This window comes from Cajanus cajan, chromosome 4 (assembly GCF_000230855.2).
Source record: "Cajanus cajan strain Asha chromosome 4, NIPB_CcT2T_4, whole genome shotgun sequence".
Classification (NCBI taxonomy): Eukaryota; Viridiplantae; Streptophyta; class Magnoliopsida; order Fabales; family Fabaceae; genus Cajanus; species Cajanus cajan.
In genome coordinates this window covers 76,985,480-77,013,223 of record NC_138520.1, presented here as the reverse complement: position 1 = coordinate 77,013,223, position 27,744 = coordinate 76,985,480, and the positions used below count along the sequence as shown (strand labels likewise).

Sequence of the window (27,744 nt, the reverse complement as noted above, 5' to 3'; positions counted from 1 at the left end):
TTCATGTATGATGAATATATTTTTAGTTTGTAAATCATTGTTATAATTATTTTAGTTTGTTAAAATATGATTCATTTATTTAAAATAAACCGAATTAGATATAAAAAATATTTAAAATATTTGTTTGTATGATTATTTTTTTCATTATAAATTTATAGACTTATAATCTGCGCATGAGTATAGACTAACATATATGACTATGCATGAATTATCTTTATAATATAAAATAATTCACTTTTATTCTTGTGATATGTATATATTTTAAATTTTAAATTTTAATAATATTAAGTAAATTATATTTTATCGCACAAATTAGAAAATAATGATATATTTAAAAATAAATTTATTAATTTATAAAAATTAAGTTTATTAACCTAATTAAAATTATTAATATAAATAAACTTTTAAATAAATTAATAAATTAAACCAGATTTTAGAAAGATTAAATCAAATTTTTAAAAAGTTAAATCAGATTTATAAAAAAATTATAATAAATATTAAACTTTAATTTTATAAAATAGATCTATAATATATATATATATATATATATATATATATATATATTAAAGTATGATATAATGTAACTTATTCTCATCCTACCAATTATATGGAAGGATGCATTACTTATTTTCGTTCTTCCATTTGCATCCTGCCCACATGCTAGTGTATGTAAAGTCTCTTCCATTTTTATCCAAAAAAAATTCATTGTCTTAACATAATATGTTTTCGCTTATTTTTATAATTTTTTTCTTGTCTCTTCCTTATACCTTGTATTTTTGTACACATGAATATGAACAGCTCCAAGTAACATGGCTTTAATTACATATATACTGTTCAAAAACGTGTTAATAAATGGGGGAGAAAGGACAACAATTTAAAATTTGAAATGAATAGAAAAAGTTAAGAAGAAAATTTTGAATTTTTTAATGTTTAAAGTTTCCTTTCTTCATTACTTTTGTCTTTATTATTATCATTTTTTGGGCAGAGCTTTATTATTTTTTCAACTCCATAATATTTTGGATTTTAAAAATTCCCATTCCTCTATACGGGTAAATGGGTGGACGACCACAAAAATAATTTTTTTGGTACAGATAAAATTTATTTCTTCAAGAACTATCTATACTGTATCAATAATTATATTATTCGTTCATATTATTATCGATAAACCAATAAATTTTTCATTAATCATGATGTAAATAAACTTATTCTTTTAATTAAATTTTTAGATTCAAATTTTATAAATAAAAAAATATAATAAATAAAATTTATTAAAAGTAATTAATCAAATTTCATGATAAAAATTAATTATCAAGAAAATTATGGTAAATGAAATTTGCATCAATAAACTTGTAAATATATATATTTTGACAAGTTGTTTAACAATTTGACTTGTAAGACCAAATTAGGGATAAGAATCTACGGATTCAAAGTGCAGAAAGAAAGCATGCACGTGAAGCCCAAGCTGTCGGCCAAATGTAACCACAAGAACACAACATGGCATATATCACTTACCATTTAACAAAGAACACAAAAAAATGGACCATGAGAGAGAGAAAGAGAGCGACACACACATCCCTTCATAATTGTAATTTGCAATTGCTCTTAACTTTTCTATTTCCTTTAAAACACGGCAAAATAAAATTGCTGCTGTAGTAAGAGAGAGAGAAAGAGAATCTGAAATGAAGCATCATGCACTCACAGCACGTACACCCTTTATCATATTTTCAGGCTCTTTATCTTTTGAAGAGAGTGAGAAAGATGTTATTCCTTCTTTGTCTTTCTTTCTCTCTCTCTGCCTTTTCTTTCTCATCCACCAAAAGCAACCACCACCACCTTGTTTGCAAAGTTCCTTCTTTTCTCTTTCTGTTTCTTTTGTCTCCCATGTTTCTTTTTCCTTCACTTCCACCTGCACATGCATTTCCACTCTCACATCAATGTCATGTGCTTCTCAACCCCATTAATCACTTTAGAATGTTGCTAATTTAGGAAACACTAATCAACATCAGTTCAATCATGCGTTAAGTTTTTCTGGCAAAATATTCGTTATGCATGAATTTTTGTCATCAAAGTTTTCATTCAACTTTCTTACATTTGATAATATCTTGCTCTGTAAAATTGGTCTAATCTATATCTAAGCCAATATTAGGTACTGGCTATGAGTGTTGTAGTACAATAAACATTCTTCCATTTTCTGAGCATTTGGCTAAGATCAAGGAAATATCATTTAAGCACACATAATCAAGTGAATAATTTTAATTTTATGACATGTTTTATAGTTATAATTATGGTTATAGTTTTTTTTTATTGAATGGATTTGTATTGAATTATTGAACCATCAAAGGAATTTATTTATTTCAATATGGAACAAGTTTTTCTGATCATGTAGCTATTATCAAAATCATATTACTTGAATATAACACAAAAATGGACGATAATGTTACACTGTCATTTTTAATTAAAGCCAAACAAATTAGTAAAATTGATTTATAATAAAACCAAGTTTGGATTCTTAATATAATAAAGAAAATAAATTTGAAGGAAATAAATAGTTTGGATGTGGGTCATTTGAGTACGAGTTCTTAGAATTCATTTATTCCCTGACCCCTTTTTGAATTTTGTCTTTATTATAAAATTAAAAAACATCTATTTTGAAAACTCACTCAAGTCTCTCTATTTTGAAATCTTGAGAAACATCCATGTTTAGGAAAAAAAAGTTTATTAATCTTATCAGATTTCCCTACACCCTAATATATATAATTATAGTCCCCGTAAGCAGCGCTATGTTTATTAGTTTTATATGTTGATATTTGCATACGATGTAGGAACGGAATTGAATTGGTGCAACCAAATACTATATAATAAACCAATTAGCCAAGCCAGATGCATAACATTACTAAATCAAACAAAATCAACCGTCGGCAAGAACTCAACAATTTGATTTATCTATACCGAACAATTATTCTTAGATATAAATTAATCCTATCTTAATATCATTTTTTCCAGGGTTAAATTGAAGTGTTGTAAAATGAAAATATTTTTTATTTAATGCACCTGCTAAATGTTTCTACCTAATATGCCAATTTTGTTTGGATGTTGAGAACCTACATTTTCTTCTGACAAAGAAAGAGGTAGGCCAACTTATGGATTACAAATTTCATATAAATTTAAACTGAAGCAAAGATGTTCCATTTGAATAAGACAGAAGTTTATTTATGATTACTTGATAAACAATAAGCCTTTATTCCCTAATTCCTACTCCTTTTGTATTCCAAATCACCATACGTATGAAATAATTCAATCTCTAACAACTTTGTTGACCATGTAACGTGACACTTGGAGAACTACTGAAATGTAGCACACTTGGCAGTTAGTACAAACTGTTCAATGAACCTTCATTATCCTTAATTGAAATATATACCGGTTAGTGTTTTCTGTGCCATATTTCCTTAATGTGACTATTCTATGATGTTAATATTGCTATGTATATAATTTAGCCTACTCTATTCCTTTGTATGTAATCTTAATGAAGGAATAGTACGTAGCATGACAGTGAGTCTAGACATTTTGTTGAAGTACCCATGATGATAAACTAATGTACTTGGATTACAGAATCTTCAGTGGCTTCACATGAGACAAAGGGAAGAGCTATATAGGTTCAAAAAGAACCACACTGCCATGTTTGAATAATCATTCAAGAAGGAGAACTACGTTGGATTGAAGAATTATGCAAAATTTGGCACTTGCATCTCATGATCGGAAAAATGATTTCCAAAAATCACAGACAAGTGCAACTGTATGTGTAGTAGAAAGCAGCCAACTAGAGGGAAAGTATGTAGGGGCCAAAAATGAGAGACACAAATACATGAAATACAGAGGGACGATATATCTCTCACTGCCCCACATTAGAAGGTTATAATCTAGACAACAGATTTGATTCTTTAATCTTGGAAACCGCACTATATTGTTCTCTTTCTTTTCTTTTGTTTGTTTTGAATAATTTTGAAAATTGAAATCAACCTGACTTTTGTATCTGATTTTTGGAAATACTTCCTTAGATAGTCAATTTATATGTATTATCGGTGTAAATCTTTTTACTATCAACTAATCAGAAATTTTATTAGTACGACTTTTAAAAGTCAACATAATTACTGGTTACTACGTATAAGGTTTGTGATTGGATGATATTATAAGAACTCTTTATACTATTAATATTATAATATAATTTTAATATTTATATTTTGTCAAACAAGGGAAATAACAAATTAAGAACAATAAAAGGCATTTTAAAACACTGGCAATTTCTGTGTCCTAATGTTTTTCTCTTCAGTTAATGGCATTCACAACTGACTCTGAGGACCAAAAAAAAGGGAAATATGAATTGAATCTAAAGTGTTTGAGGTCTTAATTAGAATGTGTATAATATTCTGAAATTGTGATAAACTCATTAAAGTAATATACATGAAAAATGTAGCAGCACATACCTCTTCCTCAGATTTGGTTTTTGCATATGAATTAGGTGAGTCAGAAGGTCTAGTTTTCGATCTCTCTATGATGGATGGAGTAGAAGCAGGGCTTGGACTGCTTGAGCTAAGATAAGGAGGTGTGCTTTGAACACCCACATCTCTTGTCATACCCTCTTTCTTCTTTTCTGCACAGTGAGGCAAAGTTGAATTGGGAAGTAACTTGAACTGTCCTTGCAAGTAAAAAGGAAACAAAGAAGAAACATGGCTAATTAAGTGTGTGAACCTTGACTGGGAAATTGAAGAGCCACATCTTCTTGTGAGCAAGTTGCTAGCTTTGTTGGAATGTGTTTTGAGGAATAAACTAAAGGAGCAGACATGGCAATTCTGTTTATAGAGTTTCTAAATGATCTTCCACTAAGAGTTTTTGCTGATAAACACTCCAATGGTACCTCCCCCGAGAGAGGGTTGCATATATACCTTTCTGCTTCATTCCACTTGGAATTTAGAGCAAAACCATCTGGAGATAAGCATTCCCAACTGTTATAACCTGCCCTTGCTTGCAATGCTGCAATTCACCACCACCACTCAATTGATTCAAAAAACATGAGCTAGAACGAACAAAAAATAGAAAATCATAAACCTTATCATTGTACTTCATTATTCACTTGTAGTTGTACCTTTAAGAGCAGTAGTAAAAGAATATGTTGAAGGGTCTATTTCATCTGCAACAAATGAGAGAATTTGAGGTGAAAATGAGGCTAAGACTTAAAAAACCATGAACTCTTTGAATTGGAGTGAAAAAGAGAAGTGCCTTTTAAGGGGTATCCAGGTGAAGAAGCCGTGCTGGAAATGGCTATGTTTGATCTGAATGACCTTGTGTCTTCTCTGAAGCTTCTCATATAAGATCCTGAGTACCTTCTTGAGTTGGTGTTCTCACGGCTGATTCCAGCTTTCACTGCCCATTCTCTCAAATTGAACTCTGACTCATCTCTTGTTCTTGAGGTATAAGGAAGTGGTTCAGCTGTTGAGGCCATGAATGAGTTGGGAAACAACTTCAGCAGAAGTGGAATGTTGCTGTAAATGTTCAAGTCACTCTCACTCCAACTCAAACTTGCACAGGTTTGAAAGTGGGTGCTGCAGGTGCAGACATGACAAAAAAGGAGTGTTCTGAAGTAGAAGCTTTTTGTCTAGGTAAGGTATAGGTAGGTGGAATGTGCTGCCTTTGGTATCAGTTCAAAGACTAGGCATAAGGCATGCCTATGTAGTTCTGCGAGGAGTGTTGTCTCTACTAAATTTTGCTCTTTTGCCTTTTGAATCTCCCTGGTGCAACCATATGTCTCAAATATCATTCTATATTACATGTATCTTGTTTCTTTTTTTGGCCCCTGCATTAAATTCATTGGACTGCTTCAGTAACTTTTCTTTTTCTTTGACCCCTAATGTCCTAGACCAGTAGGTGAGTTTTAATCTTCAAGTGAATCATGGGACACTAACTATTAGTCCCTATTTTATTTTTGTGGTTATTTGCTGAAGAAAGACAAAATGGAAATTTTGTGAATTTTTTCTTTTCTAGTTCCATAAAATTAGGATGCTGTAATTCAGGCCAAATTGTCGTTGGTATCACAATCCATCCAGCACACAATGTCACATAGAGACAAATTTTTAGCCTTATAATAAAAAGGAATGAATTTCTCATTTGTTAGCCATTTCAAGGTGAATTTTCATTTTATTCACATTGCGGAAAACAAAACGAAATAATGGATTTGTTCCATGTCCTTGCATCATAATATTTTCTAAGGAGATTCTCTCAATAGCTACTTGAAATATCAAAATCTGAACTCATGAAGGAAGGAATTATTTGGACCAAAGAAAGAAAAAGAACAAAAAAGATGTAACAATGATGAGGATATTCATAACAAGTTAACAACTAATCCATCCTTTTAAATATGCCACAACAAGTGCTAGATCTGAAGACTAAATAAGCAAAATCACCATACATGTACCATTTAGATTTACTAAGAAAGGGTAAAACGGAGGAAGTGAAAGGGATTCACGTCATCGAAGAGGGAAGCATTTTCAAGAGATTGAGAAACCAGATTAAAAGAGTAATTTGAACTAAAATAGACTAAAACCAGACAAGTTATCCTTAAATTTAATTCCCCCATATCAAATGGATATAGACGTGGCCTTCATTACGTTGATGTGGATTGTGCATATCATTTTCGTATCAGTAATTAAGTGTTGCATCACCAAATTATATGTCATATTCACAAATATGCAAAGTTACTAAATTAAGACAATACCGAATGGATGTGTAAACGCTAATTGCAAAATGAATAAATATTTATCAAAAGGTATATTCCGTTGCCGGGAATCGAACCCGGGTCTCCTGGGTGAAAGCCAGATATCCTAACCGCTGGACGACAACGGATTTGTTGCAACTCATAACTCAAATATATTAATTGTAATATAATTCAAGGAATAAAGGTACATCATACATGAAACCTTCTTCTATTTATGCGAGCCAAATGTGATTTAGATTAAAGTTTTCATATACCAGTATGTTGACACGAGGGAGTGGTCAGAGCAGAGCTTCCTTTAGTCTACATCGAATCCACCTTTAATGATAATCACATTATATTTAATTTAAGTAGTCAAAGTAGGTATAATATAGAAGGAATTTTCAATTCATTATAATAATTTCCACTCTTAATAGGGTTGGATGCTTGAAATTGATTATTTGCTCATAGTCAACATATTTGGTTACAATCACACGAGGATGAGGTTGATAACATGAATTATTAGGGTAGGTGAGGATTTACACACAACATTTTTTTTTTCTTTTGGCGAGGATTTAAATAAGACATGTTAAACTCGTTACGACAACTCCTTGGTTACAATTGGTCGGGTACATGAATAAAAAATGACAATACATTGTTCCCAAGAAAAAAAGAATGACCATAAAATTAGTAGGCCAACATCGATTGTAATTATGGAAATTCGATTGGGAGAGACTGACACTGATGAGTGATGAAGGCTTGTAGTTTTTCACAAATTAAAAAAATCAGCACTATCATGCATTCAGACTGATACTGATGTACACCAGGCTCAGCAAATCATGATTTCTGTTTGATAAAACATCAAATTTTTATCCTGATACCCAACCCAATTCAGGAAACTCCATTGAGCTGCAATCAGTTAAATTACATGCTTTTTCAATAAAAGAAAACACAAGAAAAAAAAGAAAAAAAAAAAAAAAGAGGGAAAGCATTATGTAAGTTTACCAGAAACTAATCCTGCTCACAGTAATGTAACAGTCACTAGTTTAAAACGTTTTTACACACGACGATAATCAATCACAAGATTCTCCGTTATATAATAGATTATCTCCATAATTTATGAGTATAGTGTCTAATCATTACACTAACTAAATTATTTTTTTATAGAGAAGCTTCTAAATCAAAGAGAGAGAATGCATAATTGAAGAGATAAATTTGGGGCACAGGTTTTGAATTTTAATAAAAACTAGGAAATGTAAAGCTATAGGTTTTTTAAATTTTGCATCTGTGAGCACTGGATGAGTAGCATATATATGTTGTATTTAAAATTTGAAAGAGTAGTAGTACTAGAATGGAGTGAATGAAGTTTCCCTCCTCCTATGACATCTCCAAATTTGAGCTAGTTTTAAACCTAGTGAGAGGCGAATAGGGGGGATTATGAGTGGGGGATATGGTTTTCCAAGTTGAGAATGAGATCATGAGTTTGCACTGTTGGGTTGTTTTCAATGTAGGCTGGATGTGGAGATCAAAAGAGTGGGTGTCAGGGTATGCAGATTGCAGTGTGGTGTGAGTGAGAATGTCTTTGTGGTTCAGCATGTGCATGTCTTCATCCTGTGACAATGAGTGAGGTTGGGACCCTCACAGGACTAGGGTCCCACACCGCACCTCATCATAGCCCTCAATTTTGTCTCATGTGTATGCAAGGTTGGTATCAAGAAAGAGAGAGGTTCTGTTACCCCCCCCACCTCTGGGGTCCATTTTTTTTTTCTAAACCTTTTCTACCAGATAAATAAATATTTTGTCCCCACAGAAACTACTACCCACATCTTAATGCCCAAACAATGTAACAACATTTTTATACCCAATCCTAATTCATAATGACCAAGGATTGCTTTGCGAAATTAAACAACTAGCTAGGCCATTCAAGATCACTGACTATAGTATATGTTTTGCACTTCAGATAATGTCCACAAATATATAGGGGAATCAAACTAGTTAACGAGAAGCAACATACTCATAGTCTTGAAGGTTACTTTGATAGACCTTATGTTGTCTTCATCTGTTGTAACTAGTCCCATGATCGTGGCAGTCTCACACATAATCACAACAGCATTAGTAGAATTAGCTATATATTGAGCACTGAAGCTTTCCATGAAACTATTGAGTTATTGTGTCTTCAAATTAAAGAACCATATATGAAACCTCAATTCAATGTTTCAACATGAAGGGCGTGGCACAGTGGACAAGGCCACTCAGAGATTCAGCAATGAATAAATGAATAAATAAACAAATAAATCAACTTAACAAATCAAATTGAAGCAGAACTTTGAATGTTTGAAACATTACAATGAATGAAAGACAACATAATCGTCTGGTTGTGTTTTTTCTTTGTCGTGATATATTTGTTGAATGACGTCAAATTATATCATTGATAACTTGATGAACACGTCCAAGAAGAGCCCGTTAGTTGTACTTGTACATATCCCTAATAGCCATGTACATATTTCCAAAATAACTCAAACAAGTGGTCAGGGCTACGAAGGTTAGATGACTTAGATCAGAGATGGTTAATCATTTGCATATGTTCCTAGAGAATTGCATGTGATTAGAAGGAATTTTTTTTATCCTGATTAAAGAAAATAGATAATACATATATTGTTAGTACATAAACATTAAATTCTATTAAAAAAAGTGTAACTTATTCTTTCTTTTATTGTGAATTTTTATACTTTTTATTAATGTTAAAACTTGTAAATCCCACTGTAAGGTGAATATCAAATATTAATGCACATACATAGAACATCATTCTAACAAATTATCTAGGTTTATCGTAACTAGGTTTCTATGTTGGAAATCAAAAATACCTTTAGTGCAAAGCAATACTACTTGGAGTGAAGCAAATTCATTACAGTCAGCAAAATTTTAAATATTTAACAGGATTATATATTTAAAACTTGGACAACATTATTGATTTAGTTAAAAAAAAAGTTCATATAAGTTGATTCACGTTTTTTTTTCAATAATATCATAATTAGTTATAGATAATATTTAAATATTTATCTGCTCATAAATGGAATAATATGAAGTTTAATTTCAGTATTTTAAATAATTTCAGAGTCTTTTAAAAGAACTAAATTAATGAAAATATTTATATATTTTATAAAATTATGAAACATGGTCATATAAATTCCAAAAATCAAGAAGTAAATTAATGAAAATATTTATATATTTCCTTAAGGTATTCCATGCAGAGAAAAGTGATTGATATTATTACTTACAATGTAAACTTGGTAAGCTTTCTCTATGTCTGAATTGTTTTTTTCTTATTGCATTCATGGAATTTTGCTAATGAAATACCTATATCCACCCATAGCCGTGTGAATCAACTATAGTACATCATTACTCTTGTTCACTCCTTAATTATTGGTTTTGGCGATGATTTTACCTTTGATACAACCCACACAAGTATCAAAGTCAAAGAAGTCAAGCTCATGAAGGATTCCTTCCTTGATAAATCTATCAATTTGAGATCTAGAGATGTGCCCTAAATGTCTATGTCATAACATAGAATAAGTCTCATCAATTGGGTTGTGCTTACTTCCGACAACAGAGTTAACAATCGTATTACTCAAGAGGAGGAATCAATGAAGAAGACTAAGTCCCACAATATTAGTTTGTAGCTTCTACTTCAAGCTCCAAGAATGTCAAAGAATACAATCACGAATAGAAGTCTCATTATGACAAAAATAAAGCATGAAAGGGAGAATAACATTTGGAGCCTAAAAAGAAATTCTTTAAGGGTAACTGAAGTATTGCAACAAATATGGCCGTAAGATGAATGAATGCTATATTTTGAAAAAGAAAAATGAAAGGCAAGGGGTTCACAAGTCTAAGGAAACCAAGTGATATTGAGTCCAAGATCATTATGAGAGATGGAGCTAGAGTAATTGTTGCGGACATAGGAGTTGTTGCATTATGTTTGCCTTTTGGACACACTTTATTATTAAGGGATGTTGTTTATATGCCTTCCATAAGAAGGAATTTGATTTTTGTTTCGACTTTAGACAAATGTGGTTACATTTTTGTGTTCAGTGTTGGTAACTAGTGATTACTTTTAATTCAATTGTTGTTGGTTTAGGAGTTTTGTGTGATAGACTTTATATGTTAAATATGAATTAAATATTGTTAACTTTATTGTTGGAAGTAAGCGCAACTAAATTGATAAGACTTCTTCTATGTTATGGCATAAACATTTAGGGCACATCTTTAAGCTTAGAATTGAGAGACTTATTAAGGAAGGAATTTTTAATGATTTTGACTTCTCTGAATTTGATACCTATATATGTTGATTGTATCAAAGGTAAATTCATTGTCAAAATTAGGCTCTGAAATTGATAGAAAATAATACAACAAATCATTTATAATAGTTATAGATACAAATTATAACATGCTTATATATGACAAAACATAATTGGAAATATTATATTACTGACATGAATCTATTAGAATCACCTTTAAGAAAAAAGGAGTTATGTGTCAATGTGCATATATTAGCTTAATGAGATGGCCAAAATATAATTCCTTAGTAATAAGTAAGGACATCTCAAGAGGCTAATAAATAAATGACACAACCCATTATAGGGGCATTTTTATCATAAAACTTGTCTACTAAAATTCTACAACAATTATGATTAATATATAATTGTCAATTAATTATAAATAAATAATATTTTAATTATTATTTAATATCAATTCAACTATAATAAAATAATTTAATATGAGAATCAACAAATAACATGGAATACGTATATTCATAGAAAAAAAATGGAACAGAAATTTTAAAGTAAAGCAAAACACCTTGGTGTTTTTATAAGCAGTGAGTTACCATTTTAAAGGATTTAAGATGACACCATTTTAGAATGTAAATTCAGATGTTCAACTCTATAAAACCAATTTTTAAAGTATGTTATATCTTACTTATATATATTTTTTAATTTCTAATTGATGTAAAAACTTAAATTTTTTACAATATGGCAAGAAGTCTCTATATAGTAAGAAAAAATATGACAAAAACCCTCCATATATTGAGAAAAATTCAAATCTCATGCATGAGACGAAAAAAATTGAAAGATCTATATACCTTATTCAATCGAAAAAAAAAAAATAGTTATGATGAGTATTATGAGAGCTCTAATACTATATTGAAAATATGACAAGAACTCTTGTATCATGTCAGAGTTGAATTTTTCTGAACATCTTTATATTTTTGCCATTTTCATTTCTCCCAATTTCCTTCTTTTTCTCCTCTTAAAACCTTAAAAAAAATTCAATTTGTATTTTTTTTTCTCTTTTTATTGAATTTCCTTCAAAATCTTCGTAGTTCTCACCCATGCCAATCACAAATTCAACAAAAATAATTTAATATTTAAAGAAAGAAAGATGTTTTTCTTGTCTTGACGCGATGATGTTTTGCTTTCATCAACAAATCCAATATCGACTAAGAAGCCCAACTATTCTTTCGGTGGGTCTCAAATTTTAATCTTCCCTGCAACCTTTCTATTTTTGCCTCAATCGGTATTATTGGTTACTTTGTATAGTTATGATGTGATTTTGACGTGATTACAACTTATTCAATGTTTTTTTCCTCTTGTAATTTATCTCTAGATATACAAGTTGCTTATAATGCACAACCTTTAGCTTGCAAGGGGTTATGCAAATATCATGATTATTGAACAACTAATTGGTCGTACTTAATTAAGATTAGTTAAATCAATTGATTAATTATTGGTTGATTCACCTCTTGTATCTATGCTTGCATATATTTATATCCATTTCTTTATTTCATGAATAATAAATAATTCGATTCTCTCATTTGAAAATTTCTTACTTTTTTTATTCACTTTAAATAAGTCAAATTTATCCTTTCCATCAATTCCTTTGCATAGTGGTTGATTTTAGAATAAAAATTAAATGAAAAAAGGTAAAAGTGGAATAAATTTTTTAAGTATTAGATGATAAAGAAAATAAAAGAAAAAAGTTTTGGATGAATAGAACAAAAAATTATAATTACAATTTAAAAAGAGCATCATGATAACAAGACCATGTGACATGTCAAGTATGTCATTTTATAACGAACAGTATCTTTCCGCTAATTTTTCTTTGATTTTGGTGGAATAAAATATAGTGAGTCTCATATAAAACATTCCTCGCATATTTATTTCTTTTCAATTTTTGCTCAAACAAATAAAGTGTTAGCTGCCATTTACATCATTTTTTACTTTCATAGCAGACAACCATGGAATGGTATATAATGAGATAGTTCGATGGTTAATAAGATTATAAATTAAATTTTAATTGTAGTATTAGCAATTTATTTTGTAGGTAAAGAAACACAAATTAATTTATTCGATGAGCTCATTACACCCATCATTTTTAACATATTACATTACTCACGAGTGTTGAGATTAAAATTAATTTTAAATTTTATTTGTATATGAATTTAACTTTATCAAAATTCTTAATCATTAATTTTTTTAAAATTAACAATAGTAAGTTTCATCTTCTAAGGTTCACTCTTCATATTAGAAGAGTCAAATTTCATAACAAATGTTAAAATAATTTGAATAATTTGTGAGGATTATAATAACCAGAAATAAATTCATAGATTTTAAATTTGAAGTGGCCCATGATTTTGCTTAAGAAGCAAACCGGTTCATCGCAGATGAAAACAGGGGAACAGCAGAAAAATAAAACATTTTCTATAACAAATCTATGCTTTTCTAACTAGTAAGTAAAACAAAAACTCTTACATGGCTTTTATATCAGAGGACATCACCCACAAATTACATAAGTAAACAGTGACACATTTGTGATTATCTGGTTCTGTCAATAACTCCTACAAGCTCTCTCTGGCCTTCCAAACACAACAGAAAAGTGGCAGTAAAAATTTCTTACTCAACCAAATGAAATTTTTTTTGCAAAACTTACTCTTTGGCGCTGAATTTGCACTTTTTTGTTTGTTTGTTCAATTCATTGCTGGGTTGGGAACCAAGTCAGGCAAAAACTTTTAATATAGAAAGGAGAGTGAAAGTAGTACCTGTTATCAGCTGTATCCTTAACTTCAACGTATCTAATGTATTGTCTGATTTAACGTTTATATGTCCATCTTCTTAGGTTAGACCATGCTGTGATGTTTATATGTCCATCTTCGTAGGTTAGAACATGTTGTGATGAGAATCAATGACAGTAATAGATTTATTAGAAGAAGATTATAATGGGATTCTTCTATTGATGTCACCACTCTCATTGATTCCCATCACAACTTGCTCCAGCCAAGTAGAAGATTCTCAATGGTTACTGATCTTGCAACCCTTATGTTAGTTGAGATTAGTGTATGATTTATTAATTGATGAAAAATGCTATGAATGCAGTACACCAAGCTTCATTGATTGGTACTACTACTACTATTTTAATTAGCATTGTACTGGCTTCTTGTACTAGAACCTTGTACTACGATGTCGCCTTAATAAATCAATTTGTTCTACTGATCAAATCATTTTACTTGATAATATCAGCATACACATTCACACAATTATTCCTAGTCAGTAAATAATGCAAAATATAGAAGAAGAAAAAAATACATGTTAGATGTTTCAAAATAGCAAGGAACAAATTATTGTTATACTTTTGATAAAATAAATTATTGTTAACAATCAATGGGAAGTCTGTAAGTGTTACCGAAAAAAAAAATTAAAACTAATTATCAGCTCTCAACTACCAAAAAGAAAACTAATTACTTACCAATGCTGATGACGAACTTTCTATGTTGATTTTCTCAACCAATTAACAAAATGTACGAAAGGAGAAATGGCTAAAAGCACTTGACTCCCCCAAATTTATTTCTTTTGCAAATAGAATTTTTAAACTTTAGTTTCATCCGAATTAATCTATAAACTTTACTCATTCTATAAAAAAAATATTTTGCTTTAATTTAGAAGCAATTAATCCTTAAAACATAGTTCTTTCTAAAATAGTTTCTTATATTGAATTGGATTTAAATCATTAACAAAATTAAATAAATCTCAATCATTGATATGTTTTAAGTATCAATTATTTATTAATTTTGTTTTTATAAATCACTTTTTTGGCTACAAAACTTGTAGATCAACTATTGTGGAGTTGTTTTAATTTAACTAGTGTTTCAAATTTCAGTTTTAAGTATGAAATTATATTAAATACTCATAAGAAGGATCTTTTTTACTTATAAAAATCTTATCCAATTCAAATAGAACTACCTCAGAAGACGATGAAGTAGTGTAAAATTATTTCATGTATATTATTGTATTAAAAATTTTGTATGAGAATTTTATCAATTATAATAATTTTCTTTTACTCGAACAAGATTGTGTCAAACTTATTAATAATTTCAAGTTTGATTTTTAATATATAATTATATTAAATACTCAAAATAGAAATTTTGTTATCTATAATAATTTTATTGACTTGAAAACTATATTTTTTTTTGTAAGATTTTGTAATCTATATAAAGAAGGGTAAAAAATCTCCTTTGTATACATCATACTAGATTAACCACTTGTTCATATAAAGATCTATTTTGAAGGAACGTACAAAACCTATCATCAAGCCACATGAATGAAACAAAGAGATTCATTCTCTACCTTCATCATTGGGTTATGAAGTTCTGGGCTTTTATACCACCCGTTTAGTATCTTAAAAATCATAGCCCAGGCCCAGGCCCAGTCCCAAAACAACATATTTATAATTCGAGCTTCACACGCTAAGCAACATACGAGTCAACTTTATATTTCATTATTACAATTCTTCACATGGTTGAACATGACTCTTATACAATGCTATAAAGACATTTAAAAATATATATATGTTTGCTTTTAAAAGAACGGTTCAGATTTTTTACACTATTACCCAATTATAAAATATCATAAATAATGGATTTATTAAAATTTATAATTTTCATCTTAAAAACATAAAACGATGATTTTAGAATAATTGCCGGTGTAATTTTTTTATATTAATAATATATAAAAGTTTAATTTCTATATATTATTAATATAAAATATGAAGAAAAAAAACTTACTTAAATAAGAAACTTATTGTTCATAATGATTTTAGTCAACTTAAATAAAATTGCCTCATAAAAATAATTGTATAAAAAAACTTACTACTACCATAATATACACGGTACATTTTAAAATTATAAAAGACAAATGTACGATAACAAAATGCGTATTAAAGCCACCTGAAATGCAGCTTGAATCATATAAGTAGACAAAATCAATGGCTAAAGTCCACAATGATCACAACAATCCCAATTGTTTAACAGGACAATTTAGAAAAACAATTCCCACACCAAAATATTTGTTCTTTTTCTTCAAAATCAAGCTCACAAAGTAGCTTACTTGTAATAATAAAAATAGGCTAAAAACCTATTTTGGTCTCTTATAATAATTGTTTGTTTCAATTTAGTCCCACTTTTATTTTCAGTTTCAATTTGGTCCTAAACTAATTAATTGGTTTCAATTAGATCCCTAATAAATTAATTGGTTTCAATGTAGGACTTCCGTCCAAATTTCTTTAACGGTGTTAATTGTTGGCCACGTGGATGCCACATAGATGCATAGGTGGATGCCACGTGGATGACACGTGGATGCCAATTTTTTTAAAAATACCTGGAACCAGAACGGTCCGTTCTGAAACCAGAACAGGCCGTTCTGGATGCACTCTTGGTGTGTTAATTTTGCATCTGAAACGGGCCGTTCCAGATGCAAAATTAACACACCAAGAGTATAGCAGAACTAGTCATTCTGAAACCAGAACGGGCCGTTCTGGACTCAGAACGGCCCGTTCCAAAACTGAGAATAGAATATTATTTATTAATTTTATTAAAAAATATAATAATTTTGAAAAATATTTTTTATGGTAAAAATTTTAAAATTACTTATTTTTATAAAATACAATTATGTTATAAATAGAGTAATAACTTTTTCTTTTTCTCTTTCTATCTAAATAAATATTTAAATGTCACTTTATAATTTTTTGTAACTTATTTAAAATTAGAGGAATAAAATGATAAAAATTAATAAGATAAACATAATAAAATTATTAATTTATTTTCTTTTAGTGTCCTCTAAATTTTTACATTCATTTAAAACAAAAATATTTTGTATGTTAATTTAAATTAATTTAACGAAGTATCATATGATTTTTAATTTTTTAAAATTTTTTATAAATTTGATCTATACATGAAAAACTTTTTAATTTAACAATTAAATTCTTAAAAATTTGATATAGAACATTAATTATTAAATAGAATAAATCTATCAAGATTTATTCTTAAAGTAAGTAAATTTTTTCTTCACTAAAAATGAAGATAATTTTATCACAAAATAAAAAACAATTAAACAATAAAATAAAATATAAAAAAATATTAATATATTTATTATATTAGATATAATAACATAATTAAAATATAATTAATAATATATATTTTATAAAATTATTAATATTTTATACATATAAAAAAAAAGAATTAAAAAAATTTTAGTGGGGGCAAGTGCCCTTATTATGATTAACTTAGATCTGTCCCCGCATATGGTTTTGTGGTGAAATGTTGGTCCTGTGTATCCTCTTCATTTACTTCAGGTTCTACCTCTTCAAGAACAGGTTGTTGTTGGGGCACATCGTTAATGACTTCAAGGAAAAATACCATGTCATTTCATCCTTTACTGGTTTCAATTAGGTTCCTAATAAATTAATTGGTTTCAATGTGGGACTTTCGTCCAAATTTCTTTAACGGTGTTAACTGTTAGCCACGTGGATGCCACGTAGATGACACGTGGATGCCAATTTTTTTGAAAATACCTGGAACCAGAACGGGCCGTTCTGGTTGCACTTTTAGTGTGTTAATTTTGCAACTGGAACGGGCCGTTCTGGATGCAAAATTAACACATCAAAAGTTCAATCAGAACGGTCCGTTCTAGTTTCAGAACGGGCTGTTCTGGTTCTAATTATTTTCAAAAAAATTTGTCATCCATGTGACATCCACCTATGCATCTACGTGGCATCCACGTGGCGAACAGTTAACTCCATTTAAATAATTTGGACGGAAACCAATTAATTTATTAGGGACCAAATTGAAACCAATTAATTAGTTTGGGACTAAATTGAAACCAAAAATAAAAATGGGACTAAATTAAACCAAACAATTATTATAAGGGACCAAATAGATTTTTAGCCATAAAAATAATTGGACAACATGGTTTGGGCTTGGGCTTGATGATACACGTAAAAGAATCCAACCATATCGGCACGTGTTTATAAAATGTACAAAAAATATTATACAGACGTGATCATAATCTGAACATGGCACTAGCATAAAGTTTTGAAAGCATTTTCCAGACTATGTATTTTAGATTAAAAAATTAAAATAAAAAGTTCATGAAATCATGGTTAGTATAAAACTTAAAAACCAACTACTGAATCCCAAGCATGTAGTTCAGCGGTAGGAGTTGATCCACACTTAAAGAAGATCAGGGGTTCTAATCCTATCTTATGTATGCAGTCGTGTTAAATCTTATGGTTCGAATCCTGCCTTGTGTATGCAGTCGCGTTAAATCTTGGGACCAGCTATCACACTCTTACTACTACCATAATATACACATGGTACATTATAAAATTATATAATACAAGAATCAAATTCGTAGTAATGGAGCCTGAACCGACAAAAAAAAATTAGGAGTCAACTATTAATTTAGTTTTTATTATATATATATAAGGAAGGATCTACTTATTTCAAGCAAGTTTACTTGAATTTTTTCACTCAATAATTCATGTTTTACATCAAATTTTAACGATCTAATTATTTAATTAAAAAAAATTAATATTTAAATCAAATTTGTAAAATTTTTAAAAAAATTTAAAAACTATTTAATACTATATTTCATTAATTCAAATCAATGTATAAATTACTTATATGATTATCCATCAATTTGAAATAATGAAACTAAGAATTAAATAATTTTAAAATTTTTTAAAAATTTACGACTTGATCTATGTATTAAGAATTTTTAATTAAACAGTTAGATCATTAAAATTTGATATACAATATAAATTATTAAATAAGGTAAAAAATCAAATTCTTTATTCTTTATCTTCAAGATGCTACATAATAACTAAAATTTTTAATATTTAAAAGTTACATGACAACAAGTAATCAAACTTAAAAAATTAAAAAGTTCAATACCATAAAGAGCCAAGCCAACCATATGCTTCAAAGAAAAAAGCCACATGTTTAAAAAATATATACAAAAATAATACTATACAAATAACCGTAATTAGAAAAGATAAAAAAAAAAAAAGCAATAATTTTTTTTGGATAAAGCTTTTAAAAGGTATAACCAGTAATAATTTAACAATTCAATCATTTAATTAAAAATTCTTAATACATAAATCAAATCTGCAAATTTTTAAAAATTTTAAAATTATTTGATACTCAATTTTATTAATTCAAATCAATATATAAATTATTTATATGATTATTCGTCAATTTAAAATAATAAAATGGAGAATCAAAAAATTTTAAAATTTTCTAAAAATTTACAACTTAATTTATATATTTAAAATTTTTAATAAAACAATTAAATTAATATATAATATAAATTATTAAATGGAGTAAGAGACCAAATTCTTCGTCTTTTATCTTTGAATGATGCTCACATAATAACTAAAATTTTTAATATTTATAAAGTATATGACAACAACTAATCAAACTTTAAAAATTAAAAAGTTAATAATGATGATAACATAAAGAGCCAACCATATGCTTCAAAGAAAAAAGCTACATGTTTAAAAATATATTATACAAACAATCATAGTTAGAAAAGATTAAAAAAAATGGAATAATTTTTTGTACATAAAGCTTTCAAAGGGAATAACCAGTAATAATTTATTCCAAGCCAAAAGGTGGCAAACATACCTCCTTTCATTATACATTACACTTTTTTTTTAACACCACTAACCGAATAATGTCAAACTTTACATCAAATAGAAACTCCACCACTACAAAACCCATCATACCCCCCCCACTTATTATTCAGCACCTTAAATCAAACTACAAAAACAAAATAAAAAAATTAAATAAAAAAAAAGTTCATCCCTTAGTCAGTGAAACCAGCAATGGTAGCATTAGGCTCAAGGGCCTTAGCAGCAGGTGAAGGTTCAACCGATGGAATAGGCTCAACTGTCTTGACAATAAGCTCCTGAGGCAAATCCTTGATACCCTTTAGATAAAATGTGTACAAAATCTTGAACGGATACACAATCTGATGCAGCTTCACTTGGCCTTTAACACCCTCAAAAATGCCAGAACCACCAGTTACAGCCAAATAAGTGTCCTCATATGTCAGGTAAGGTCCCTGAACAGCTATGTGACCATAGTCTCCAAAGTAGAAGCTGAAGATGGCTTCATATCTGTCACCTTTCTTTTCAGCTTTGTTTTGGATCAAAATGCATATACCAGATGTTATGCCAACGCGCTTTTGCAAATCTCCTGTGTACAACTGCATAGTCCAAAAACAAATCAATAAACACAAGTCACTTAGTTACATAACAACAATTAGATGAAAAACTCAACATTTGCTTCTGCATCATTTGAATCATAACAACAAAGAATATATATAGCTTCGGGCAGCTAATAAAGTTAAGATTTGATCATGATGCCAAACAATAAGTAATTCAATTTAAGGTAACAATTTCAGATGATAATAATGTTGAATAAAATTACCATGACAAAAGTAAATGCATTCAAAACAAAAGACTACTAATTAACAACTTTGATTTTTAAAAAATTCATAGGACAAAAAAATGCAACATGGTGAAGAATAAAATTTAGAGACATTTCCTTATCTGCACAATAAATAACATAAGTAATCGAGGTAGAAATTTAGTTTTAATAAGAGAATGACACTAACAATACTTATGAAATAAATTAATCGTAATCTGAATTTTGTTGAAAATTATAAGAAACTCACCTTGTTGCTAAAGGGGACTAAATCACCAAGGGAATTGACACTTTTATAGCTCAATCGAAGATAAACAGGGCTTCCACGGTCACGTTCGTTGATCTCATAAACACTAAGTTCTTGGACTTTATCTACAAATTAATCAAGCAAAGAAACCAAAGGGTCAACGCGTGATCAAGCCAAACCCACTTTCATTCAGCCAAACCAAAAAAGTATAAAAAAAAAATTGAAAATTGGGTCTGTTACCAGAGTCAACAGGCTCAGCCTGGCTTCTACAAGTAAACGATTTCTTGGGAACCGAAGACAAGCAAAAGTGTGGCAAAGAATTGTTCAGTTTAAGATTTTTGGTGAGAGAGTGGTTTGACGAGGTGAAGGGTGAGAAAGATATAGTAGGTGAAGGTGTGAGGAATGATGTTGGTTTAGTGGTGACAGGTTTCACGAAGGAAGAAGGGGTGGTTTTCAAAGCACAGCTTGAGTAGGTTGCCATTGTTGCTGATCAGTGAGTACTTACTATATTTGATGCAATCACCAAGTTTAGATGACAAAATAGAAGAGAATATTATGTGTGATGTAATGAAGGCAAAGGTGATTTATATATATAGGAAAGAAAGTGGTAGTAAAAGGGGTGGACGGTGTAACAAAGGTGTGAATCATATGTTGATTTTGAGGATCAAACGTTCAATAATGGGATGGTGGACGGTATGAAGAATAGTGGCTCCTCATTTTCTTTTGTTGGGAATCAGAGTGGCACTTTGTTTTGGAGGGGGAATAGTAAATTATGGCACTAAACTAATGTGCTCGCCAAAGCTCGTCTTCTCTATTTTATTCATCTTTCTTTCTTTGAATCATGTGTTTGCGAATTGCGATTGGCCAATGGCAATGCATGCGTCAGCTTTGCTTCTAATGTATATGCTATTGTATTCCATTCAGAGTCTAAAAACAAGGTATGATATTGCGTTCTGCACGGAATAATCCCACTTAGATGTGTCTTTCTGCACGTATATAGCAACCTTAAAGACTATTAAAAATGAACGAATATAGTATAAAATTTTAATTGGAAAAATTTTCACCGAAATAAAACTCCACCTGAGAAGATGCATTTCTGTGAAATTATACACCATTAACGTTGAGCGTGTCCATCCCTAACATATATAGGATTTACTTGTTACGTTACGTCACTAAAATTGGATCCACTAATTTGCCAAGATACAGAAGAATGAACAAATGGGTATCTCGTGCTGGGCCCAATAAGGAAGTTCAGATAGCCCAATTAGTGAAGAAAAGTATTGATCCAGTATGTACTTAAGGAGCTTGGGTTAACAGCATCTCTCTTCTTCCACCTTGGGTTCTCTCTTGTCACTTTGTCATTATGGACACATTCCTTATTTTTATTTACAGATTATGCACACAATCATATCCTTGAAAGTTAAAATACTAAACTAAGTAAGGAAATTATAATTTTCTAATCGAGAATCTTATAATTGTAACTCATATATTAATTTCAAAATATAACATGTAATTATCCCATTTTTATAAGAATACCTATAATAGATGGTAGAAAAAATGGAAAATATAATCCACGATCGTTATTCATGCGTGGATAATTAACTTAATTTGTTACTTAGTTAATAAAATCTTATTAAATAATAGATTATTCATATATCTACCAAAAGAAAGAGTTTATTTATATGCTTAATTGTGAAATTTACTAAAATAAGATAAATAAAACTTATTTTGATGAGACTTTCCATTAAATTTACGAAATTAACAAACAAAAATATACACAAGTTATCAATGGATTTTCGTAAATTCAAATATATTCTTTTGACTCACGCAACCTCATTATCTTCTGTAATAAAAGAGTAATGTTATATTTTCCTATAATTTTTTTTATAAATATTTTTAATCATTTACATAAAAGCATTAAATAAAAAATATTTAATATATTTAAAAATTATAAAATATTCAACACTTTGTTTATCTAATAAATACTAGGAAAAAAATTATAACTATTTCTAAATTAAAAAAAAATGTGAGACAGTAACCTGCTCCGTCGACGACGAATGTGAATGGGCTTTTTATACCATTTTTTTTTGGAGGTGAATCGTTGTTCACATATTTTTTTTTTTTGTTTTTCATGTCATTAAAGAATTGGCAGCGCAAAGGCCCAAAGAAAACAAATGGCTCCCAAGAGATGTGCACACTGAAGAGCTTTTTTTTTTTTTTTTTTTTTCCTTCAATCATCAGAACAATTTATATGGCCCGTGTGGATAAATATAAGAGAACTAAATTCCTTTTTATATAATTGTCCACGTTCCAATTTCTACATCAATTATATAGAAGTGCTGGCATGTTCTACTTTCAAATCCCATGTTTAATTTTGTGCTTTTTATTTATTAGAAACTTCAATTCCATATGTTTAGTACTTTAGCACACTTATCCTTTTTAGAAAAGAAAATGATTGTAGAATTATCACAATTAATTTCAATGGCTTCATAATATTGTTGACTATTCCAAGTCTTCCACTTAATCTTGAATCACATTCTTAAAACATGTCATGCTAGATCTACAAATGATTGACCTATTTGTACTCTTTCATCATGCTACTTCTACATAGCCTTAAAGATGTTTGGAGGATAGCTATTAAACAACTTATATTGAACCTTACCATACCTTATCCTATACTATAATATTCATTTCTATTTTTATTGATATTCATTTCGCCCCTCAAAGAAAAAAAATCTCATAGCTAGCTCTAAAGAAGTAAATAATTAAAGGAATCTTTCTTGCGCAACTAATAATAAAATTACTAGAGATTTTCATTTCTTACATGTCACTATGTCAGAACTTTCTCTCCAAATTTTCAGTAATTTAAATTAGAGTTTCTAAAATCTCCCAAAAATTACAAATACATGGCTACTAAATTCAATTTCTCTCATAATTCAAATTGAAAAGCGTAGTCATAAATATAAATTAGAAAAATGGATATAATATAGTATAATAAGATTCTTAAAGTCATCCAAAGGTTTGATATATACTCAGCATAATGACAGATAATTGAGTATATAAGCTCTCGAAATTCATATTTAAATTAATAAAGTTACCAGCTAGCATTCTTCTTGTACATTGTCTTGTATGCAATCAAAGCAACTAAGTACAGTGAACCGTACTAATGAGATATGTGGTTATACGTGCATAATCTTTGATCAAACCAAGAAATCCACAAAATCAGCTATTGTTTTGTTTTCAGTATTATATTCGGAAAAGAATTTGGGAATGTTAATGGAGAATTGAGATTTTATTGGAACATGAAGTGGACAAGAGGCTCACAAATTGTGAACGGCAAGCAAAAAATCTAGGTTTTGTCTACAGTATCAAAGGCAGTAACCATACCACTCACGAGCATTTCACGTGCTGGCGTGTCTTCTTAGTGCGTTACAGCTTTGCGTTTTGGTCCATTAAGATATTCTTAGACGAAAGCCAGAAAGGAACATGGTTCAGACAAAATTGATAGTGAAGGCCTTCTAGACATATTTAAAGTTCCCATGTCCCTTATGGTTACACCCTTCTCCCCACACCTTGGGGTTGAGCTAACACGATATTGGATCCATTCCTTGGATCCCATTCAACATGCATGAAATCCACATTTTTAAATCAAGCCCATGCTCATGAACACACACCGACCGAGCAATCTCTTCTTCTTTTTTCCTTTTCTTTGTTTCTTTCATTTTTCAATTATTTTATATCTTTAACTATCTTTTGATTGAGTAATCATGTTATTGTCAATAATAAACCTTCATCATGTGTCAAATTACATTTTAGTAAAATCTTCTATTATATTACATTTTTTTTTATACTAACGACTTTGAATTCAAGATTTTGTTCAGGAAACTGTCGATTGGGACTGACTCATTGGTATATCCTTAACTTTTTTAATTTAGCACATATAGTTTTTCTTTTGAACTCTCATTGTCTTATTAAAAAAATTTAGGATTTTTTTTAACCATGACATTGCCACATTGGTATAAACTATCCACATCATCAAAAGAAAAGCAATAAATAGAAGCGTGACAATTGGGTGACTTAAGTGATTGTGCTAACATGAGGATAAATAAATATAATAAATCCAACAGTTTCCATAAGGATAATATATCTTATTATGCCTTTATGTATCCAAAAACAAATCCTATCACGCCTTTAATATACGAACTTAATTTATTGTATACAAAGAGGGAAAAAAATCATTAATTTGACATTTTGCACATTGTCATCATGCAAGAGAGAAGTTCAGCTTAAGGAATATATAGTGTTTCGATGATGCCATTATACTTAATGATCTAAGACAAAATTTTGATTTATGCTTCCAAAGAGAAAAGAAATAAAATAGATAAACGGAAGCTGCTATTAATTAAAGTGATATGGGTGGAGCACTAGACACAACATGTGGGATTATGCTTCATGTTAAATTAAGATGAAGCCCTAATACTGTAACATGTGGTCGGGTTTGAAGAAGTCTCTCAGAATAATTTTCACACTCACAAGTATTTTCTAACTTTTACATAAATTTTTGGGCTTCCAGCTTATAGGCTTAGACACGGAAACGAAAAAGTAGAAAGAAATATAAAGAAAAATAAAAGAGTCATTAAATATCTTTGATGTTTACTATATTTGTGGACTTTTACTTAGAGACAGTGAGAGAATCTTGCTCATTGCCACACGATTAAGCACATTAGGCCATAACTCGTGGAGCCACAGGCATTTTACATTTATGCTCAAATGTCCTTTAAGATAACCTTCTCTGACACACCGTTGTCTTTTTATCCCATATTTGAAATCACATGCCTAACTTTGACTATTAGCCTGCCATTACAGTTTTCGGACGATCTAGTGTAAGATAGAAGGTGGGCATGTGGTAGTTTTGCACGAATAAGAACATGGCTAACACCAAATCAAATTAACTCTACACAATTGTGCTTTTTACCTAACTAGTGTACAACATATTTACCCATGTTAAAAACAACTCAGCTTAATTATATTTGAGTACTAACAAGGTGTGTTATGATCGGTACATGTTCTGAATTCCTTTTGGATCTACTATCGCATGTGGTCCATGTCTAAATCCTGTGTGATACTCGATAAATGTTTAATTTTTGTTATATAAAGCATTTGATGTCTATGTTATACTTAATTGACAAATCTCATTTAATTAATTATTAGAACGTTTGAGTGTTTATAAGTGGTCACTATAGTGTCTTATTCTCTATTGTTTGTCACGCTAAAATTGGTTTTCATGAAACTCCACCAATCAATAGATAACTTTATTTTTTAAATATGAGATTAAAAATTTGATTCCTAATTTATTTGTGTGAAAAAATATTTGTTGAAATTTCTAAATAGATCCGTATATATTGAGATTCATAGTTCACCAAATGAAAAACATATTTGAGTAATAATTATGTGCTTATTATATATGTTTGTTTTGACAAGTTTTGTCATGTATTTATTAAAATAAGTTTAACTGAATTTTTATAAACTTAATTATACGATAAAATGCATGTATTCAAATAAGTTATAAGTTCTTTCAAATGTGTCCTTGGTTAAACTTTGAAGAGGAAATTTCACACGGACATGGGTGTCACAAATAATTGGAGAATATAGTCAAACGCATGACAAGGAAGCTTCATTGTTTCTTGGCCTAATTATGAGGTTCTTATCACGAAACCATGGAAAGCTCAAAAATCTAAGATAACAACATTGGCTTTTTATTTACCTAAACATTATTATTTGCTTTGCTTAATTCAATGGCCGACCACTTATCTTGGTGGTTGATGCCACATAAATGTTGGTGCAGAGAGAGAGAGAATGGGAGCATGGAATCTGAATTGGGGGGCCTATACACATTTTCTTTATAAACCATGGACCACACATTTGGCTCTATAAGAACCCCTTTGGAGCCTCATTTGTGACATTGCTTCAAGGGCTTTCAACTTTCAACACACAAAGTGTAAGCAGAAGAAAGAAAGGAGCATAGAAGATACAAAGATGAGCAAAGATTCAAAGAAGAAGGTTTCATGCAGAAGGCTTGGAGGGTATCTCAAAGAGCAAAAAGGAAGACTATACATAATCAGAAGATGTGTGGTCATGCTTCTCTGCTGGCATGACTAGAATCATCATTCCCATGAAACATTCTTCAACGTTTTTCTTGGTTCATATCGTGGATCAGCACACTCTAGAATCCTCCAAGCCGTGGCCAAGGATATACAAGTTTAGTCATGCATGCAGAAAAAGGATGAACGTTTTGCTATAGCTCTTTATTATTTCCTATGTAAATAGCAGAGAATTTCATTAAAGTAACGTTAGAGACAATTTTCCTTCACATCATGCCTCAAAAATGTATGTTCTCTACGTGCAAAAGCTAAATGAAAGTGAATTGAATCAAAAATTTCAGTTTTCTATTCTGCATTTGGAATAGTTTGATTTTGTTTCTTTTGATTCTGATTATGTATGATTTGGTACGCTCTAGAGTGTACAAGAGCAGTTGAAAAACCAGTGAGAATAATGTAATGATTAATAAGGTGTTTCTACAGTTTTTAGTAAGTTTCAAGGTTTCATGTTGTTGTGATTAGAAAAAGAGCACTAAATAATTGAAGGTTTCTGGATTAGATGAAGGGAGAATGTTGCCTTTAATGGTCAAAGTAAAAGTTAAAAACGAAAGGCGAAGATGTACTAGACCTATATTTATATACCTACAAAAGAAGGACACAAATGGGTGCTTATGAGCTCATGAGTGTGTTGTGTCTTTTACGTAGGCTCTATTTTGTTGAGGTCTTGTCAACTCAAAGTTACATTATATTGCATTTTGAAAAAGAGTTTGTGCATCACATGTGTATGCGCCCGATGATATGACCTTTATTTCCATTTTTCCCCATTGTTTCTTGGGCATGA

The 27,744-nt window shown here is 29.8% G+C and overlaps 3 protein-coding genes and 1 non-coding gene across 5 annotated transcripts; 1 reads left to right on the top strand and 3 right to left on the bottom strand.

The window, feature by feature from the left end:
* Positions 1-1,317: 1,317 nt before the first annotated feature.
* On the bottom strand, positions 1,318-14,127 carry LOC109801754 (uncharacterized). 2 transcript variants are annotated; one of them, XM_020362874.3, is made up of 6 exons: positions 13,839-14,127; positions 5,275-5,848; positions 5,141-5,185; positions 4,747-5,028; positions 4,482-4,648; positions 1,318-1,906 (listed from the first exon to the last, which is right to left on the bottom strand). In XM_020362874.3, exons 2-6 carry the CDS (start codon positions 5,495-5,497, stop codon positions 1,688-1,690), a joined length of 936 nt encoding a protein of 311 aa, XP_020218463.1. In that variant the 5' UTR covers positions 5,498-5,848; positions 13,839-14,127; the 3' UTR covers positions 1,318-1,687. The 2 variants fall into 2 exon arrangements, with proteins under 2 accessions (XP_020218463.1, XP_082929264.1); XM_083073138.1 differs by lacking the exon at positions 13,839-14,127 and having other exon boundaries at positions 5,275-5,887.
* TRNAE-UUC (transfer RNA glutamic acid (anticodon UUC)) lies at positions 6,823-6,894 on the bottom strand. The gene has a single exon. It is a non-coding gene; the product is annotated as a tRNA-Glu (tRNA).
* A 5,571-nt stretch (positions 14,128-19,698) lies between the features above and the next one.
* On the bottom strand, positions 19,699-21,573 carry LOC109802291 (allene oxide cyclase, chloroplastic). Its single transcript, XM_020363598.3, has 3 exons — positions 21,046-21,573; positions 20,809-20,930; positions 19,699-20,337 (listed from the first exon to the last, which is right to left on the bottom strand). The coding sequence occupies exons 1-3, from the start codon at positions 21,284-21,286 to the stop codon at positions 19,936-19,938; spliced, it is 765 nt and encodes a 254-aa protein (XP_020219187.2). The 5' UTR covers positions 21,287-21,573; the 3' UTR covers positions 19,699-19,935.
* Positions 21,574-26,672: 5,099 nt separating this feature from the next.
* Positions 26,673-27,252, top strand: RTFL21 (ROTUNDIFOLIA like 21). Its single transcript, XM_020364451.3, has one exon. It carries the CDS (start codon positions 26,842-26,844, stop codon positions 26,962-26,964), a length of 123 nt encoding a protein of 40 aa, XP_020220040.1. The 5' UTR covers positions 26,673-26,841; the 3' UTR covers positions 26,965-27,252.
* The last annotated feature ends 492 nt before the right edge of the window (positions 27,253-27,744 follow it).

Coding starts and splice junctions, on each gene's coding strand:
- LOC109801754 (XM_020362874.3), bottom strand. CDS start 5,497: ATGGCCTCAACAGCTGAACCACTTCCTTATACCTCAAGAACAAGAGAT. Junction 4,649..4,746: donor TCTTCAATTTCCCAGTCAAG/GTTCACACACTT, acceptor CTCACTGTGCAG/AAAAGAAGAAAGAGGGTATG. Junction 1,907..4,481: donor AAACCAAATCTGAGGAAGAG/GTATGTGCTGCT, acceptor ATGCATGTGCAG/GTGGAAGTGAAGGAAAAAGA.
- LOC109802291 (XM_020363598.3), bottom strand. CDS start 21,286: ATGGCAACCTACTCAAGCTGTGCTTTGAAAACCACCCCTTCTTCCTTC. Junction 20,931..21,045: donor GGCTGAGCCTGTTGACTCTG/GTAACAGACCCA, acceptor ATTAATTTGTAG/ATAAAGTCCAAGAACTTAGT. Junction 20,338..20,808: donor TAGTCCCCTTTAGCAACAAG/GTGAGTTTCTTA, acceptor TGGACTATGCAG/TTGTACACAGGAGATTTGCA.
- RTFL21 (XM_020364451.3), top strand. CDS start 26,842: ATGAGCAAAGATTCAAAGAAGAAGGTTTCATGCAGAAGGCTTGGAGGG.